At 44.7% G+C, this 20,026-nt stretch overlaps 1 protein-coding gene across 2 annotated transcripts in view; it reads right to left on the bottom strand.

Moving 5' to 3' along the window:
- UCKL1 (uridine-cytidine kinase 1 like 1) overlaps nucleotides 1-13,650 on the bottom strand; it is a 332,854-nt gene extending 319,204 nt beyond the window's left edge. For both annotated transcript variants that reach the window (XM_069243249.1, XM_069243248.1), the window contains exon 1: nucleotides 13,508-13,650. In XM_069243249.1, the coding sequence (XP_069099350.1) occupies nucleotides 13,508-13,578 (71 nt within the window). In that variant the 5' untranslated portion in view covers nucleotides 13,579-13,650. The remainder of the gene's footprint in view (nucleotides 1-13,507) is intronic.
- Between the last annotated feature and the right edge of the window lie 6,376 nt (nucleotides 13,651-20,026).

Raw genomic sequence — 20,026 nt, 5'->3', positions numbered from 1 at the left:
TGTCCTTAGTAAGTTGAATTTGGTGGGAGCACACAAACTGCTAATTATTCACACTGAAGCTGCATTTAGGGTCTGCCCATTAAACGAGCAGACGGACCACGTACCAAACTCATACTACATAGAACATTTGTATGCATCTTAAAGGATACAGCAGGCAGAATTCAGATCCCGTGGAACAAGGATCATTGAATGGTGAACTGGTCCTTGAAGGATATATTCAGTGTGGGAAGTGCATTCATCGTGCTAAAGTCTGCAACAACTCCCTTACAACCAAGGGCTAGAAGGGTACTTAACAAAAACTGAATCAAGAATGCAAGGTAGCAAGCTCCCAGATAAACCAGCACGTCTGCCTTGGAGGTCAGCAATGGCTAAAATATGTTAATTGTCTCTATATTAATGATGTGTTGAAAACCCAAACAAACATGGACAGAAGGTAAAATTACAAGCCCCGACGGTCACCTCTCTGATTGACATGAGCCTAGATGAACATCATGGCTGCTAGCTAATGAATTTCAAAGGCTAAAACCAGGGCAGGGCTCAGGCATGGATGCACCTCTAAAATTATCTCCACATTTCAATCATCCATCATAATGGGCTAAGAATGGTGACAAATATGTACCTAATGTACAGAGGTAGTTACAGTTGCCACCTCGCTTTGTAAGAAATCACGTTTGCTTGCATCTTTGATAACTTTGGCCGGCTCCTTGAGCAATCTCAGTGTGCCACATTTGCTGCGGACAGGTGAACTAGATGGAAGTTAAAAGGGGTCCCAAAGCTTGTGATTCTGCAAATGTCTTGGGTTTCCACAGGGAAAGTTTGCAGATGCATAACTTCTAGCATAACCTGTTTGTAACCCTAAGATAATTGGAGGACACGGGGTCTGTAACACCTTTTGGCACCAATAATGAATAATAGGGATACTTTGACATTGTGGTAAACTGTTAATGCTTGAGTGACCAGACTGTTTGCAGTTGTGTCTCTTTTCGGTGAATATCCTCCAGGTGATAACTATGCTGACATAGTTCAGGTTTGATATTTTGCCACTTTGTCATAACAGAATTTTATGGAGCATTTTCCTCAGGGATTATTTTTTTTGCATGCGAGAGTGCTCTTTCAAGGACGACTGCACGTGGCTGTGCTGCTCCCACCATCATTATGACATGTTTTGCCTTGTGGGCATCATCTTATGGTTGCTGGGCGGGGACTAAGGCATGTAACTTGTATGAGGATTAGCCCTTGCGGGGGTTACAGTGAAGAATGCTACTCTTGCTATTCAAGAACCCATTTTCTGATCCTTGGTTGATGGGGTGGACGGGGTTGAAAACACTTGGAGCACTGGCACTAAAAGCATGTGATCAGTAGCAAGGTCGAATTATTGACTGTCCAGGCATACATGGATCACAAACACGATGGCTATTGCTCCCTTTTCAATTTAGAAGTAACATGGTTTGACTAGAAATACATGGATCACCAACATGGTTCGATATGAGAAAAGGAGAGGACCTGGTTAATTTTAACATGTGAAAAGAATCAGCACTTTTCGAGTTAAAAGAGAGTTGGCTTAGAGTTTTGAAGTGGTTTGCACATTGCACATATAGTCAATAGAAACATACAGGAACTTGGATTAGGGAGGAGATGTCCACATTCGTTTGCCATGCCCTAGAAGCTGTGGACTTAGGATTCTTTCTGCAGAAGAGTTGCTGTTTTGTTGCCCTGCACTTTCTTGGGATCAGCCTTCACCCCTGCTGAAAAAGAAAAAGTATTGAAAATAAATTAGAGTTGTCCTTGAGGAACTCAATCTTCTCTTGGCACAGTATGAGCCTGCAGCCCTTCAAGCACTGGAGGGTGGCTTGGCCAGTGATCCTGCTTGGTAGCTGCATGTATAAGTGTATTACTGCTGACGCTGAGCACACCACCACCTCCTTTATACCGGTCTAGATTATCCACCTCTGTGGATACCATGAAACTCAGCTGTTTTTACCATTTTGAGGCTGACATTGCTTGAGAAGGTGGTAATATGTCTTTCTGCTATATGTAGTTCCAGCTTATCAGGCACTGAGGCCCAGTATTGGAAACCTCCTGGCCACACTGGGATTAGTCATAAACGTGTAGATGGTACATTGATGTGCCTCTCCCTCTTGACTGCATGATTGGGAAGGCACATGTCAACACGTATTGGCTGGATTGTTTCGTCTTGAATCAAGAAGATGGACAAGAATTAGAATGCATTTCACATTTTTTTTCAATTACTTCAGCATTTTATTGCCTCAGAAGAAAAAGTATCCTTTGATGGTACTGGGCACAGCACCATGAACTGTAGCGGGAGTGGAGAAGCACTTTATCTTGTTGTAAAAAAAAAGGAGGCCATCCCATCAACAAGCATAGGCAAAGCCAATAGGTCGTAGCAATTCGAGAGCTATAGATGTTGGCAATGTAAATGTATTTGTGCACGGCTCTGGGGCTGTTTTTACTGATATACACAAATGCATTAACATTGCCAATGCCTATAGCTCTAGGATTGCCGCGACCTATTGGCTTTGCCAATGCTTGTTAAAGTGCTGTGAACGCTGCATTTTATGACAGTCACATAATTGCTTCTAGGCTCTAGAATAGGCTTCTAGAATAGTGAGTCACTCTCCGAGTAAAAGGAGATTCGTGGTGTCTTCAACAAGGTAATGCTAAAGTGATCTGCATGTACTGCGACAGATGGTATTTATGGGTTCAAATAGGGCACAGTTTGTAGAATGTTGAAGCAATACAGAACTCTATTCCCGCAATACGGTCTCACAGCACTGTCGAGTAGTCCATGGTGTATATATTCTCAGTTTTAGTGAAATGTGTTGCTGCATCCCAAGCAAGTGTTACAGGGCTGAAAATATTCTCTTAGCCCACATGCACTATTAATTTGAGCAGTTCGTCTGCAGCATTTGCAATTATCCACTGCCTGTTGAACAAACTGTTTTTATATTTTTTAAAAATCTTGGTGCTAGCGAAGAATAATCTGCAGTCTTTAAATATTAACAAATCCTTGTAAACCGATCTAATAAAAATGTGTGTAACCCAGATAGCCATCTACAAACTAAACCTACTTTTCCATAGGCAGTAACGGGTATATAAAAAGCCCGAAGCATACAAAGTTACATGCTGGTTGGCCACTGTCATCTGCACTAAATATGTTGTTGCCACCCATTTCTTCGGTATATTGAGCTTAACATCCAGCGCTTGTGCATAGCATCGTGAATTCACAGATGAAAAATAACCCATGTGTAAATCTGTGAATAAAAGAGGCAGCAAGGTGTATCCAGCGCTCCTAACCTGCGACGGGAACCTCACCCCTTTGAAAACAAAAAAAATAGTCCCAAAACCATGCAAGAAAATGCCCACTGCGTTATGTTTAGACGCAGTTGGGCGGTAGGCTCGGGGAGGGCTAAATCCCGTTAGAGGCAAGATGTATGCATTCCCTTGCCAAATGGGAAGAATGCAAAATAGAGCGACGATGGTGCTAGCAAGTGGCAAGCTTATGGGCGGACTGAAGCCCACAATGTAGATACAGCATGTCTCGGTTCGAGACAGCGCAAGCACGCCATCTAGAGCCAAGACCTAAAAATAGCTTGTATTCCTTTAGTAAACGCTAGCTATGGAATGCCTGATGGGTAGAGCAATCTGTAATAGTTAAAGTTTTTCCACTGTACTGTGTTTAACAACATGCCTGTTCCCATTTTCGTGATTAAGTGCATGCTGCACTATAGTTAACTAACATAGCAATCCTTATGGAGCCGAACAGTTTATTCTTGTTCAGGTCCCAATAAGTTGTGGTATTGACCTTAATGGTGACACAGCTAGTGGTGATTACATTTGCTGCAGACATGTACATATGGAGGCACTGATCAGTATTCTTAAACTTTAAATCAGAAAGAGTTGTATGGGATCCCTTTTGTGCTCCATTGGGTCTTACCACTGAGATAAGGAGTATTTCTTCATCTTCCTCGTCTTTTGATTCAGCTGCTGTTTTCTCTGCAATGTCTATCACTTGCCTTATAGCAGCCCTTTTGTTACTAGGTCTCTCAATCTATCAGAGGCCCTATCAATAAATCAATCAATCAGGGAATTTGTAAAGTGCATTACTCACCTATGAGAGTCTCAATGCACAGGGGGTGAGGGGGCTGCTACTGCTCGGACAGCCATGTCTTGAGATGTCTCCTGAAGGTAAGTAGGTCCTTGGTCTGACGCAGGTGGGCGGGAAGAGTGTTCCACACCTTGGCGGCGAGGTGCGAGAACGATCCAGTGGTTGTTCTGCAGATGCATGGGACGGTGGCGATGGCAAGGTCGGCAGAGTGAAGCTGTTGGGTCGGGGTGTAGAAGGAGAGCCGTCTGTTGAGGTATTCTGGTCAGGTGTTGTGCAGTGCCTTGTGAGCGTGGGTGAGGAGTTAGAAGGTGATTCTCTTGTTGACAGGGAGCCAATGTAGGTGTCAGGTGGACTGTGATGTGACAGTGGTGGGGGATGCCCAGGATGCGGTGTGCGGAGGCATTCTAGATGCGTTGCAGTCTTTTCTGGAGTTTGACCGTGGTTCCTGCATAGAGGGCATTGCAGTAGTCCAGTTTGCTGCTTACGAGGGCTTGGGTGACTGTTCTTCTGGTTTCAGTGGTCATCCAATTGTAGGTGTCCTTGGTGAGGGAGAGGATCAGCTGGGTGTCATTGGTGTATGAGAGGATATTGAGGATTAAGTTAGTGAGCAGAGCCATGTAGACGTTGAAGAGGGTCGAGCTGAGGGACGAACCCTGGGGTACGCCGCAGATGATTTTGGTGGCTTCAGAGCGGAATGGAGGGAGGCGGACTCTCTTAGTTCTGCCGGTGAAAAGGGGGGTGATCCAGTCCAGGGCTCTGTCACGGATTCCTGCGTGGCTGAGGCGTGTGCGTAGGGTGTGGTGGCAGATTGTGTCGAGCCCGGCTGAGAGGTCCAGGAGGATGAGGGCCGCGGTTTCGCCATTGTCCAGTATGGTTCTGATGTCGTCGGTGGGGGCAGCGATGAGGGCAGTTTCAGAGCTGTGGTTGCTGCGGAATCTGGATTGGGATGGGTCCAGAGTGTTGTTCTCCTCAAGGAAATGGGTCAGTTGTTTGTTGACAATTTTCTCTATGACTTTTGCCGGGAACCAGAATACTTTAAGAAAGAGGTTATTTTCCAAAAAAGCATTTCATATCTTAGGAAGGGCATTTGTCAGGTTTGGGTACTTTGATGCCATACATCGCCGGACTTTTTCATTTTGTGCTGTATTGCACTGAGACTGGGCAAATACTACTTTTATTTGATATTTTTTCTGCTTTCTCCTCGAGTTCTTCCTTTAAAGTTATGATGGCAAGTATTACTTTGATGTGTGGTACCTTAGCTTGGATCAACTCAAATGACAGCACCAGCATGATCTACTGCTTGGCACAAGGTTCTTTAAAGATTTGCTGGCAAACGTTTGACGATCAACAGGCAATGATTTCAGCTCTAATTTCTTCTTGTGAATCAGCGACAGTGTACATGCTCACCAGTTTGCGCGATCTTGCTGGAAAGGTGTCCAGCAATTTCTGTGGTTCCTGGCTGGTCAATCAAAGGACAAACTGTCTGCATTTATCTGTAGGAAATGTGCCACCTTCTAGTAGCCACCATGCCTGCAAAGTTGTCACATATTAGATAGTTTAGTACATTCTCACCAGCGGCATGCAAAACATTGTGCATCTCTTGCCTGTGCCGTCATTCTTTCATTACAGCTACAAATTGCTTATTTGTATCATCCATAATTTGCTTGTTGAAAAGATGCTGCTTCATGGGAGAAACATGGCAGAGCATTTAAGGAGAGCACCAGCTGGTGTCTACACCCTCACTGTTTGCCATATTTTATTTCCTATACATGTCTGAAGAATAGTCTTTCTTCCTGTTTTTCTTTATGTTCTCCACTTCAGCAATGAGGCGAATGTGTACACACAAAACATTGTCCAGGCCTATAGATGGATTTCCTGTCCAAATATGTAAAGATTTCCTTGTTTTAACCTAAAGAAGCCAAGCCTGGCATTTCAAGTTAATGCAGTAACAGCTTACGGTTGACCCATGAGCCACACAAGTAGAAATGCAGTGGCTACATTACACACTGCTACACTATATGCAAGAGCTAGTCTAACTCAGATTATGCAGTCATGTCACCCCCACACCATGACAAGCACTATTGCTAGTCTTCATACATGCTAACATTTAAAAACAGTTCATAAGGATATTAAAAACTGTAGAATGTATTTCTTCATTGACGTACATTAACACACAGGCAATTTTAGGCGGGAGACTACTAACATGCACCAAAGGACTACTTACACTAATATTATAGCAATCCTTTGTAGACTACAAGACAGTGACTTTTTAGCACTGTCCATGATACGGCCCAGTGGCCAAACCAAGGCCCATTTTCTTCTTCTTAATGAATCACATTGGTCTGCAGCTTTGCTTTATGAGCCCAATTGCTTAACTTTTTCATGAATAACACCAAAGCCTTACGCTCAGTGATGAGCCTGGGAACAGGTGTGAAATCATCATGCATGTCTGAACAGTAGGGGTACATGTGACACTGCCACTATTTTTCAAGACCGGCATCAAGCTCCCATCACACATCATTTAAGACATGAAACAGTCATACGGCTTTAATCATGTCTCAGGCTTGCCAATGCATAGCCTGTGTTTGCAGGTTTACACTGCCATGTCGACCTGGCAAAATAACCCTTTTACCAGGCCCATCCCTTCCTTTTCCTACATAAAGATCACCTCTAAGGTAGACACTGGACATCCCAGAGGGCAGGGTGCAGTATATTTAAAAGGCAGGACATGTACTTTTAAGTTTTACAAATCTTGGTAGCGAAAAACACCCAACATCGTTTTTCACGTCTGCAAGGATAACATTGGGATTACCTTATTACATTTTAGAAGTGTAAATTCACAATCTGGAAGAGATTAACCTTTTGAGTTTGGTGTCTCCTAAATTATAATTTAAAATCACAATTTATGGTGAAGTCGGATTTCAAATTGCAATTCTGAAAATGCCACTTTTAGAAAGTTGGCATTTTCTTTAGCCATTTGGTGCCTGCTGTCTGTCTTTGCTCACTTGTCTGGGGTGGGCGACAGCTCGTCTTTGTGTATTCCTAGACAGCTGCACACAATGGGAGCATATATGTGACTTGATGGGCCATCCTGGCAGGATAGGAGGGAGGAGCTGGACACAGTGTCACGTATATCTGAATAGGCTGCGTCCTGTCCCCACAAAAAGGGCTGCATAACTGCCTGTAGTGAGTCTGGAGCCAGGGAAGAAAGGGCATGACCTCTGTGCACTTCAAATGCTTGTCTCTGAAGTCTCCCCAACTTCAAAGGTCCAGAAGGGCATAGACACTGGACCTCTGACACCACCAACTCAGTTCACTTCTGACTTGTGAAGACTCTGCCACAAAGAACTGTTGTGCTGCTGAAGGTCTGCCACTCCGCTGGACTCCTGCCCTGCTGCCCTGCTGCCTAATGTTCCTCTGCCTGGGTGAGAAGGACTGGGCCTGAGTTACTTGAACCCAGCGTGACTCCAAGAGTTAACTGGCTGGCCTCCTGATCTGAAGCCTCAGGGAAACAAAAGACTTCCAACCACCCTGCTTCTGCACCTGAACTCTGCCCTCTATGAGTCTACCCTGCCAAGTGGTGCCACCCTAATTCTGGACCCTTGGAAGTAGGCTTAAGGTGCTTTCTCAGCGGAACTAACACATCCTCTGCTGAATGACACCTCCCTGAGCAGGGAAAACGTATCTCCTCAGTTGAGTGGCGCATCTTCAAGCAGAACCATCACATCGCTGCTGCTGCGTGAATTAGGCCCATCGCAACAGACTTGCATCGCCGCAAAAACTCGCATCTGGGTACAACGCATCACCGTCGGAACCGCCACTGCGCAATGCTTTAGCCGGCTAAAGCTCCTTGCATCTCCCATCAACAGCAGCCTTTACTACAACGCCAAAACTCTGCATCGCAGTTTCACTGCTCCTCAGAACCGACGCATTGCCTTGACTGTGCAAACGCATTCTCAACATTGGCCTTCACACAGCAAGCCCCATCAACAGGACCCTTGCAGTCGGCGCAGGACCTCGCACCACAGGTTTGTTGCATCTCGGAAACCAATGCACCGCCTTGGCTGTGCCATTTATCTTATACATGGATCCATACAACACTCCGCAACCAAGATTCAAGGTACTTTGTTTCAGCGCACCTAACTGGGTCCCTGAAGCCAGCCCACACTCCATCCCAGTCTGCCTGAACTTTTGACTTTGTCCTGGTCTGGCGTGACCAGATATCCACAATAACGTTTTTTACTTCTTAGTGCTATTTTTACTTACAAACTCTGCAATTCAATATCTCCATTTTTACTTATTGGATGTTTGTCGCTTTGGTCTTATTTAATTTATTAAATCTTGATATATTTTTCTAATCAGGTTTAGAACCTTTTTATGTGATATTTTGACTGTTTTACTGCTGGGAATGTTGCATAAATAATTTACACATTGCCTGTAAGTTAAGTCTGATGGCTCTGTCCCAAGCTACTAGAAAGTGAGCACAGGTTAAATCAGGGTTTACTTGGGTCTTACCCAGACTAGGATTGTGGTTGCTGGTTGACCAGGGCTCACAGTCCAGTCAACCAACAACCCAATTTCCAAAGGTCGCACATAACCGGTAGCTAATAGCTTTGCCAATGTATTTTAGCCATGTTGTACAGCAGTGTGGCTACTGTTCAGCATGGCTAAAGTTAGCTGAGTGGAATAATGTAGCATAAAGTAGAGTGGGTTAGAGTGGCGTAGAGTGGAATGGAGAGGCGTACAGTTGAGTGGCATAGGTTGGAGTGGCACAAAGTAGAGTGGCACAGTGAAGTGGAGTGGCGTAGAGTGGCATTGTGTGGAGTGGTGTAGACTGACAGACTAGCATGGAGTGGCGCAAAACGGTGTGGAGTAGAGTGGCATAGAATGAGGTGGATTAGAGTGGCGTAGCAAAGAGTGGTGTGGCATACGGTAGAGTTCATCGAGTGGAGGAGAGTGGAGTACAGTACAGTGGCATAGGGTAGAATGGCACAGAGTAGAGTGACATATTGTAGAGTGGGTAGAGTAGCATAGTGTAGAGTAACATAAGTGGAGTGGTTTAGAGTAGCATGGAGTAGCACGGAGTGGAGTGGCATAGCATAGAGTGAAGTAGCACTGACAACCGTAAAGGGCAGTAAAACAGATTGGTATAGATTGAAGTGGAGTAGATTAGCAAAGAACAGAGTAGGGTGGAATGGAGTAGAGTTGAGTGGCATGGTGTAGAATAGAGTGGCATAGACTAAAACGGTGTAGAGTGGCACTGAGTGGAATGGCATTGAGAGACGTGGAGTAGAATGGCATGGAGTGGTGTAGAGTGGCATGGAGTAGAACAGAGTAGAGTGGCGTGGAATACAGTAGGGTGGCATAGAGTGGTACAGAGTAGAGCAGCACTGTGTGGAGTGGCACAGAGTAAAGTGCAGTAAAGTAGAGTGGCACAGAGTGGAGTGGAGGGCGTTGAAAAAAAGAGAAAGAAAAATAAAGACAATGAAGAACACATGTACTCTGTCCATGTTCCAGGAAGGAGCTAATGCAAGAAAGGACGTGAAGTCTACGGAAGCTAAGCAATTGAAAGATTGCTAATGAGAGTGACAATGAAAACATCTAATGGTAGGCTGCGGGTGGATTGTAAGCCCACTGAATTCTCGTGGCGCATGTGCTGTGTAGGTGAGACCTAATAATGACCCTGCTAATATAATTAGAAGGAACTTAAAACACACAATCCTGCACTTTAGGGTGCTGGTACTATGCATGCATTCTTTCTCAACAAATTAATTCTAACGATTTAATGGACTCGACCCTGTACCAAAACTCTTGAGTTTTGCCATCAAAGTCTACAGTTGGGCTGCATCCAAGCCCCTTCACCACCAAGGTTCCTTCACTGCCACCTTATCACATGGCACGGAATGCATCACAGCTCCCATTCAATGTAATACAAGGTAAAGCACTGGGTGCCTGTATTCTCAGGTTTCCCAATGTAGTTGCAATAGGACTCATTTAAATCAACTCCCAACTTGAGACATTCCCAGACATCACTCATTATTTCCCAACTTTTTTCAATGGTCTTGGCAAACTGAAAGATGCTGGTGCCTGCCTTCACATCAACAAGAGTGTAAGCCCAGTGGTTCAGAGGCACAGGAGTGTTGTGCTCCACCTCCAGGAAGTGGTGGAAAGAGAAATTAAAAATCTACTCAACCTTGACATCAGTGAGCCATCCAAAGGCCCCACACCATAGGTATCTCTCATTGTGGTTGTCCGAAGAAAGTCATTGCAGGGGATGTCCGCATGTTTTGACATGCGCCAATCAAAGAAGGCAATACAAAAGCTCCTTCTTGGTTTGCATATAGCCGACGTGATCATCCTACTCAATGGGTCTTAGCTCGTCATTAAACTAGACCTCAACAAGGGCTACCATCAGATTGAATTGGAGGAATTGTGCCAGTACATCACGACATTTGCCACTCACTTGGGCCTTTTCCGTTACACAAGACTGAACTTTGGCATCTCGTCAGCAGCTGAAACCTTCCAGGAAGTCATTTGCAAAATTATCTGGTCTGGTGCAAAGGACATACTTGTTTTGGGTTCACCTGTGAGGTGCATGACAATGCACCGGATAAGGTCTGATAGCTAGTCTGTGAAGCTTGCCTCACCCTCAATACTGGCAAATGTGAATTCCACAAACCAAATTGAAATTCTTCAGACACTTATTCTCAGAAGAGGGTATGATGCCTGACCCAGAATAAGTTTCTGCCCTCACGTGTGCTAGCCCACAAAGTGACATCCTCATGCTCCGCTCCTTCTTAAGCATGGCAAGTTACTGGTCCATATCTGGCACTATGCCACTATCATCGCCCCCTTAGACACATCACAAGGCAAGGGGCAGTTTTTCAGTGGTCTCCAGACTGTGACTGCAGTTACCAACAAAGCCTGCTCTTTCCAATGCCACTTTCATGGCCTACTTTAACCCCAAGTTATCCACAGAAGTGACTGTTGAAGCCAGTCCGGCAGGTCTTGGTGCTACTCTGGCCCAACACTCTGGAACCCCGGAGGCCCAGTGCCACATAGTCTCTTATGCTAGCAGAAGCCTCTTGGATATTGAAAAAGCTTATTCCCAACCTGAGGAGAGTTTTGCTGTAGTATGGGCCTGTGAACACCTCCATGTCTCCCTGTATGGCAAAAGATTCACCATTGTAATGGATCACCAGGTCCTCTTGACCATCTTTGGGAACCCCAGAGCCAAAATGCCCCGTAGGATCGAACGGTGGGGAATACGCCACCAAGAATACAACATCATTGTACACAGACCTGGCAAGGAACTTAATCCAGCCGACTGTCCAGGCAGCCACTGTGCTCACTGAACAGACTCTCATCCTTGGCTGCAGAAGAACCTCCAATGTATAGTCAGGACGAGTGTACTCCTCACGCTCTCAATTCCTCAAATAGCAGATGACCCCCGGGACTGCCAGCACTTTGACCCTTGTCATGCACCTCATTGACCAACACAAGTGGAAACACAGCAAAGAGTAGAATGATTACTGAGGAGATCAGAGCCTTCTATACCGTCAGGAATGATCTGGCAGTTACCCGAGAGGGACTTGTCCTGAGAGGGTTATGCATCGTGATCCTTAAGATTCTAAACAAGTCACTGACCGAGCTCATGAAGGACACCAAGGGATAGTTGCCACAAAGAGGGCACTATGACACAAAGTGTGGTTCCCTGGATTAGATGCCATGGCGGAGACGGAGCTGCGGGAATACTACCTATGCATCTGTCTAGCGCCAGTCACACAACCTTTGACCCTGGAAATGTCAGAATACTGGAAGGTGTGTGATAGAGGTCAACTTCTTTGGCCCACTAGAGTCTGGTAAATACTTCCTAGTAGTGATCGACAAATACTCCTGGTTCCCAATGGTCTAAATAGTTTCATCCAGTAGTGCATCCAAGGTCCTCAAAGTTTTGAATGACATCTCCACAACTTGGGGATTTCCTAAGGTTCGGAATCTGATAATGGCCCGCCATACACCAGTGGTGGATTCAGAAACTTCTTGAGCTGTCTTGAAATAGAACACCAACGATTACCCCACTTTGGCCTCAAGTCAATGGAATAGTAGAACAGTTCATGGGGACCCCTAAGCAAACTTTGCGTAGAGCCACCGAAGAGGGATTTGTGCTTCAAGAAGCCCTCTGTCAGGTCCTGAGAGCTTACCAGACCATCCTGCATCCAAAAACTGGAAAGTCTGGCCACACTCAAGTTTGGAAGATCCGTTCGCACTAAGCTACACGCGAGTCCTGACATGGTCAAGGCTACCGACCAGGAAAAGAAAAGGAAGATGAAGGCTCATGGCTAAGCCAGACTGCAGGCGCAGGAAGCACTCTTTGAAACGGGTGACTAGGTGGTAGTCAAGAAGAAGAAACAACAGAAGAAAGTACATACGCCATTCAACCCTCAACTGTTTCAAGGCACCACGGTTAATGGAAACATGATCACTGCGTCTTGTCCCAGAAAATCCATCACCTGGAAAGTATCGCACTTCAAGGCCACAAGCCCCAGTCAGGTCAACGACAACCTATCTGCAAGGGCATTCAGCTCTGAAACAACAAGTGATCTGACATGTACCGAATCAGCGGCCACAGGGATGACCACGCGGTCTGGCCGAGTTGTGAACAGACCTCGAAGACTGTTATAAGACATATGAATTCAGTAAGGTCATGGGACCATGTTTGAACGGAGGGAGGTGTAAGAGTCGGGTTTTTTATAACACTTACACTGTCCCCATCACACAGCCTGAGCCTGGGGGTTAAAATGAAAGGGAGGGGCAGTTGATGTACGGAACAGTGAAGGTAAAGCATGTGGCTGCCTCTATTACAAAGAATAAAGAGGGGCTGATGTGCCCCCCCGTATTGCCATTGACACGACAACATTGGTGAAGCTTGAGGCTGTTAACTATGAGAAATTCACCAAGTCACTCGATGTATATGTTGATATTAGGAGACAGTGTGGGACCCTTTAAACCATCCATAGATGGTTGTAACCTTATTTACAGCCGAGAAATTAGGGTATGGCCAGAATTTACAAATGACAAAGTGGTGCACAGGATCGCAGAGCAGTCGACATCAGAGACAGGGCAACAGCATGGAGAAGGGATCGGTGACCACCACAAATGGGAGGTTATGAAGCGGAGTTCCTTTACGCAGCAATAACAATGTGATAAATAAACAACAAACAGTCGTGGGGAAAGTAAACGTAACGAACAAATCAGGGAAAGTCCGTGCATGCGCAGTCTGTGCGCCCACTCGCAAACTGCCATATTTCTGCAAGGCGCATGCGCACTGCCAGTAAACCCCACCACTCAACACAGCCCGGGTTAAACGACTGTCCTCACCGGTCGTTGTCGCTTGCTGTCTCCGCTGCACACATCCCAGACCGGTCGTGGGATGACTCTGACGCCTCCATCAACGGACCTTCAAACTATGCCCGACGTTCGTCCTGCGCACGCGCTCGCGTCGGACACCGTAGGGAGCTAAGGATCGAGCGGTAGAGTTGGAATGTTGCCTACACATCCCAGAATACACAGGGCCGGGACAGCGCGCGATGTGTCGGGAAACGTAGGCAAATGATCAACTGCGTAAAAGTATGTGATCCTCCGTCCAGTGCATCACTGGTGAGGTCTAGGGCACGCTATGGTAGAAGCGCTCAGTGCTTCACTAGTCTTATGCAAGACAGGCAGCGATTTTAGGGGCAGGTTTACAAGGACTTGGCAGTTTCCTTGCACTGTCCTGCGCCCCCCACCCAGAGGACACCATGGTAGCCCTGCGTTTACAAAACAGCACATAATTTTGTTCGTTAGCACAACTGCAAAAACTTTTTGGGAGCAATTGTGGCACTTTGCTGGACTAGGGCCAGAGATGTTGGCGCTAGTCCAGCAAAACTGGAGGAGGTCCATAGGCTAAAGTACTAGCGTCAGTTCAAAAATGACGCTAGAATGGCGCAATTAAATCATGTAGCTTTCATTGCACCATTATTTGGGCCTTTCATATATTATACCTGGTGCAGGTATAATGTGGCACATGGGTTTACATAGTGGTGCAATGATACCATTTCACCACTTTGTAAATACGACGCAGGGCAAGGGCCTTTTTAGCACTTCCATAGCAGGAAAAAAATTATGCTAAGGGGCGCAAGGGGCTTGTAAATATGCCCCTAAATACGCCCAGCAGCCAGAGGGCGGGGCATTCAGGGTTAGAGTGTGTGGTGTGCAGCTAACTAGTAACTACATAGCTACCAAGTTTCCCAGCTCTATGCGTGATGTGCTGCTCCAGTCCATTTTATGCCCTTTGATTTCGAGGATGTGTAGCCCTGTTTTGTAATGAAATACGCCTACCATCCTCGGAATTCAAAGAAAAAAAAATGTTGCATGTCCCTGCACGAACTATTGTACCTTTTCTGTGTGGGTACTTAGTATTGTTGCCATCTAGCCAATTTAATACCGGCATGACATTATAGAAAAATCACCTAAAACTGGTATTTTTTTCTCCTGCTTTTCACTACATACTTTAAACCAGGGTTCTCCAACCTTTTCTGTAGTGAGAGTGTTATGTATGGCAATCGTTGAAGTACTTTGCACATCACATTGAAAGGGCACTACTGAAAAGTTCTGATAAGAATCAGGATACGTCATGTATGTTATGTTCTTATTAAGAACATATGTATGTAATTGTGTTAGTGTTCTGGAATGTAGGGCTGTATTTGTGGCAGCACCTTGAAACCAGTCCCAGGATGCTTGTTTCCAGTCCAGGGAGGGCCTGGCAGTTCGGGCTGAACTGTTCCCATGGGGAGTAGGGTCAAAACTGTTCTGCATATGGCTGGGTCCAAACTATGGTAGCATAATGAACAAAAGAATGATGGATTTAACCCAGATCTCTGACTGGGGGTGTGTTTGAAAGGTTTAACCACTCCCTATATCGCCCTTTTATTTTGCTAAAGCCAACTAAAGTGGCCAGGGTATGCCCAGACGTGGGTCCCTTGCTCACTGTGCCCCCGGATTCATGCTAGCCTGGCTGATGAGGGGGTGGTAACCCAAAATCGGTCCCAGGATGCCAGTTTTTGGTCCAGGGAGGACCTGGCCTGGCAGTTCAGGTTGGACTATTCCCATGGGGAGCAGGGTCAAGACTGATTTGCATATGGTGTTTTGCTTTTCACTAATGACTGAGCTGACAAAAATCTCTGGAACGCACTTCTTAGTTTAAAGAAAACATTTATTATTTCACCACGAGGTTCCTAAAAGGAGATTAGCATGTTGAAAGAACACGTTTAAAAAAAGTCACAGCAATGAAAGGAAAACATACCAAAATGATTCTCTACTGCAACATACACAGCAAATATATGTATTTATATTATAATGTAAAGCAAATAATGAAGTAAAAATGCATCACCGTAGGGCCTGCCAGGTTCTTCATCATTCTCATGCCAGCAAGACGATGACCCCGTTCGATTGCGAAAGAGATCTCTACCCTCACGGGAAAGATATCAGGCATCCAACGTCTAGAATCCTGGTTGAGGCCATTCTCATGCCAGCAAGACGATGACCCCGTTCGATTGCGAAAGAGATCTCTACCCTCACGGGAAAGATATCAGGCATCCGATGTCTAGAATCCTGGTTGAGGCCATTCTCATGCCAGCAAGACGATGACCCCGTTCGATTGCGAAAGAGATCTCTCCCCTCTCGGGAAAGATATCAGGCATCCGACGTCTAGAATCCTGGTTGAGGCCACTGACCCTCTCACTGTTGCACTGGGTCTTTTTATATCCTAAAAAAACAAAAGGAGCTTTCCGGAAAAAAACCCTAATTTCGCAAGTCAAACATGCTGGCTAGTTTAGGTATGCTTTGAAAATAACACGTTAGGGTTTGGCCACAATCCTGTGATGTCAAATCAGAACAAGGCTGTTCCCTGGCGTCTGAATACATCCTTATCAACCAAAGCCCTTGGTAAGAAAAAACATGAAAACAAGATAGAATGCACAGTTTACAATCTGGAAAATCACGGGCAGATTTAACATGGCAGTGTCTAATGCTACGATAAAGTCAATAGGCAGAATTAATCTAATTCTAATACAAAATGTAGTCTGTAACTGGTGAACACTGGACAGCTAAGCCAAGTGCATAGTGGTGCAACACGAAGTCAGTGGTCAAAACACACATTTCACTCCTTTCCGCCCTTTGATCAATGACTTTTTGTAAACTACAGATTGAAAATCAACTTCTCTTTTCTAAAAAAAGAAAACTTTATAAGCAAATCAGGTATGCATTGTACACAGCAACATAATGAAATGCTAAAAGCAATCACTATAAAGCAATGGAAGTTTTTATCTGCTGAACTTCCTTTTCCTTGCACTGTCAGAAGAGCTGGGGCAGTCCCCTTCCTCTCCTTACACTGAACTTATGACAAGCTGGGCAATTCTGTCTCCAATCTGTATGAATAAATCAGCTTCTCCACTATTTAACAGAATAGCTTTGATTTCTATCTGTCCTGGCAACTTTCCTCTCCCCAATTGATCTTTGACTGTTTGTGGGACTGATCTCTGTCGTGTGTGCTGACAAATAGGACATTGCAAAATTACAGTTTTTATCACATCTAGGGAAATGTGCATCCCTCTAAACTCTGCCCACCTGTAAGTGGCTTTTTCTATCAGGTGTCCACATTTCTGGTGCGCCCATTTAGCCATCCCCACCAAGCCAGAATTCTGGGTTGACACTTCTGCCTCAGAAATTTTGGCTTTGTCGTCTGCAAGGGAATTGAACCAGCGTTCTTGTGAGTCAATGGGAAAATGATAATCTATGACTTTACTCTGTTCTAACATTTCACAAATTTCCTGCCACAACTCTTTGCCACACACATCCTTTGTGTGAATGAACCTTTATTGTGCAAGCCATGTGGGAAGCCAAATGGTTAATCCATTGGCAGTGGACCAAGAATCAGTATAAATATGACAAGTCCCAAGCAGCTCTTGCTTTAGAGTTTGATACAGCGTGTGCAACTCTGCATATTGGCTAATTTTTCCTTCTCCTGTGGTGGTCAACACATTTTTAGTAACCGGATTGTATGACACTGCTTTCCAATGTCTTTTGGTACCCACATATTTGAATGAACCACTATTGAATCAAACATGCTTCCTTTCCTCAGGGGACAAGGATTCAAATGGCACACCCCATGTCACTGGTGACTCTCTTACCTGTGGTACCTCCTGCACCCTCTTCTCATTCTGTACAGGGGCTTGTGACACCTGTTCATGAAGGGCTGCTGTGCCTGCCGGTCCTACTCGAGCACTGTCTTGTATGTACAATTTCCAGCATGTGATACTAGCCTCCTGTGCATGTCCTATACAGTGCGATTTAGGTGAACTCATCGCCCACTGCATGATTGGTATTTCAGGTCTCAGAATTACATTATGACCTAGTGTTATTTGTTCAGTATCCAATAGAGCCCAACAACAGGCCAAAAGCTGTTTTTCAAAAGGAGTATAGCGCTTCCCAAAGTCAGGTCATTTTCTAGTCCAAAATCCCAGAGGCACCCTTGTCCTTCCCGGTTTCTGACACATACTCCAATTTTTTGCCCCTGAACAGTTACATGTAACTCAATGTCTCCCTCCTGCACTGGCCACAAGTCTGTTGAATTATTTCATTTGCCAAATCGAAAGCATTCTGCTGCTCTTTACCCCATTCAAACTCATGTTTTTTTCCTGGTTACTTTGTACTAAAGGGTTAAGATTTTACTCAGATGAGGTTATGCTGTTTCCAAAAATCAAACAATCCCATGAAACTCTGTGTCTTCTGCTTAGTGCGAGGAATACCAAACTCCAAAATCTTTTGTTTTAACTGTACATCTCTCTATGTTCTTTAATTCCACTGAATTCCTAGAAACTGCACATTTTGCAACAGTCCCTGTGTCTTGTCTGCATTAATTGTACACATCGTACTCTGCAAAAGTTGTCTGGATATCATTAACATCCTGAACTTCTTTCTGGGTGTAATCTTTTAAAGAATGCATTTCAACACCTGGCAAAAACTGTGGGCTATTCTGTATTTTTCGATGAACTACGTTCTGCTCATGCAACTCATACTGGTCCCCCCCTTTTTTAACCTCCTCATTATTGGAATGTGAAAAGTCAGATTCCCCTGTAACAGCTTGGTAGATTTCAGCTTTATCTTGTAATAACTCGTTCTGACTAGATTGCTCTCTTAATTTCTTATTTTCATATTCTAACTGTTTACATCTCTCATGCATTTTTCTGTAAGCAGACAAAAGTATCCAAACCCTCCTGTCACAAACAAAAGGGATATCATTCCATTCAAAAAACACCTTTTCTAAACATGAAAAAATGTTCAGTAAGTTTGTTTTATCCAAGCACCTATCCCAAAATTTAGAAAGTCCTGATAAACAAGAAAACACATTTGCCAAGATATCATAAGACATTTTAATTTCACATGCGTTTTCAAACATTGTTTGCGGTGCTTCCTTTAACTCTCTGAATAAAAACATATTTACAATTTAAATTGTGCCCTCTCAACCTCCAACCTCTCTTTTTAGACTGTCTGATCTACACCAAAATGTTTTGCTTTTACTAATGTCCGAGCTGACAAAAATCACTGGAGTGCACGTCTTAGTTCAAAGAAGGCATTTATTATCTCACCACGAGGTTCCTAAAACTAGATTAGCATGTTGAAAGCACACGTTTAAAAACGGTCACAGCAATGAAAGGAAAACATACCAAAATGATTCTCCACTGCAATATATACAGCAAATATATGTATTTATATTATAATGCAAAGCAAATAATGTAGTAAAAATGCATCACCATAGGGCCTGCCAGGGTCTTCATCTTTCTCATGCCAACAAGACGATGACCCCGTTCGACTGCAAAGAGAAAGAGATCTCTACCCTCACAGGAAAGATATCAGGCATCCAACATCTAGAATCCTGATTGAGGCCACTGACCCTCACACTGTCGCACTGGGTCTTTTTATATCTTAAAAAAAACAAAAGGAGCTTTCTGGAAAAAAAAACCTCATTTCGCAATTCAAACATGCTGGCTAGTTTAGGTATGCTTTGAAAGTAACACGTTGGGGTTTGGCCACAATCCCAAGATGGCAAATCAAAACAAGTTTGTTCCCTGCCGTCTGAGTACATCCTTATCAACCAAAGCCCTTGGTGAGAAAAAGAAAGAAAACAAGACAGAATGCACGGTTTACAATGTGGAAAATCACGGGCTTTAACATGGCAGTGTTTAATGCTGCAATAAAGTCAATAGGCAGAATGAACCTAAGGCTAAACTGAATACAAAATGTAGTCTGTAACTGGTGAACACTGGACATCTAGGGCAGGTGCAAAGTAGTGCAAGACGAAGTCAGTGGTCAAAACACACATTTCACTACATACGGCTGGGTCCAAACTGGGGTGGCATGGGAGCAAAAGAACAATGGATTTAGCCCAGATCTGTGGCTCGGGGTGAGTGTTTGAAAAGTTTCAGCACTCCATCCATCATCCTTTTGTGTTGGTACAGTTTTAATAGTGACAATAAGTGCAGATTTGTGCCTTGTGATTTTGAGCAAATTTGCTGAACCTGGGCACAGAGATAATGGAGGTACCACCTAGGGGGAATGTCTAACACTACCTTTGGTAATTGCTTGAGTCCTGTTTGTGACTGTTGGTGTCTGCCTTCTCCTGGGTGGAGGAGTCTGCACTGCTTCTTGTATTTTGAAGACTTGAGGTCTGTTTTGGGATTGTTGTGAGCCCCCCTCTTTCTCTATACCTGGGAGGGAGGAGAGTGGTAACCCAGATGACAGTGCCCCCTGTTGCTGCCAGGGGTCTACAGCGCCTCTGATGACATTCTGGGTGAAACACTG

The sequence above is a fragment of the Pleurodeles waltl genome, chromosome 7 (assembly GCF_031143425.1).
Source record: "Pleurodeles waltl isolate 20211129_DDA chromosome 7, aPleWal1.hap1.20221129, whole genome shotgun sequence".
In the NCBI taxonomy this organism is placed as follows: Eukaryota; Metazoa; Chordata; class Amphibia; order Caudata; family Salamandridae; genus Pleurodeles; species Pleurodeles waltl.
The sequence above is the reverse complement of the archived record's forward strand: the minus strand, read 5'-3'. Positions and strand labels throughout refer to the sequence as shown.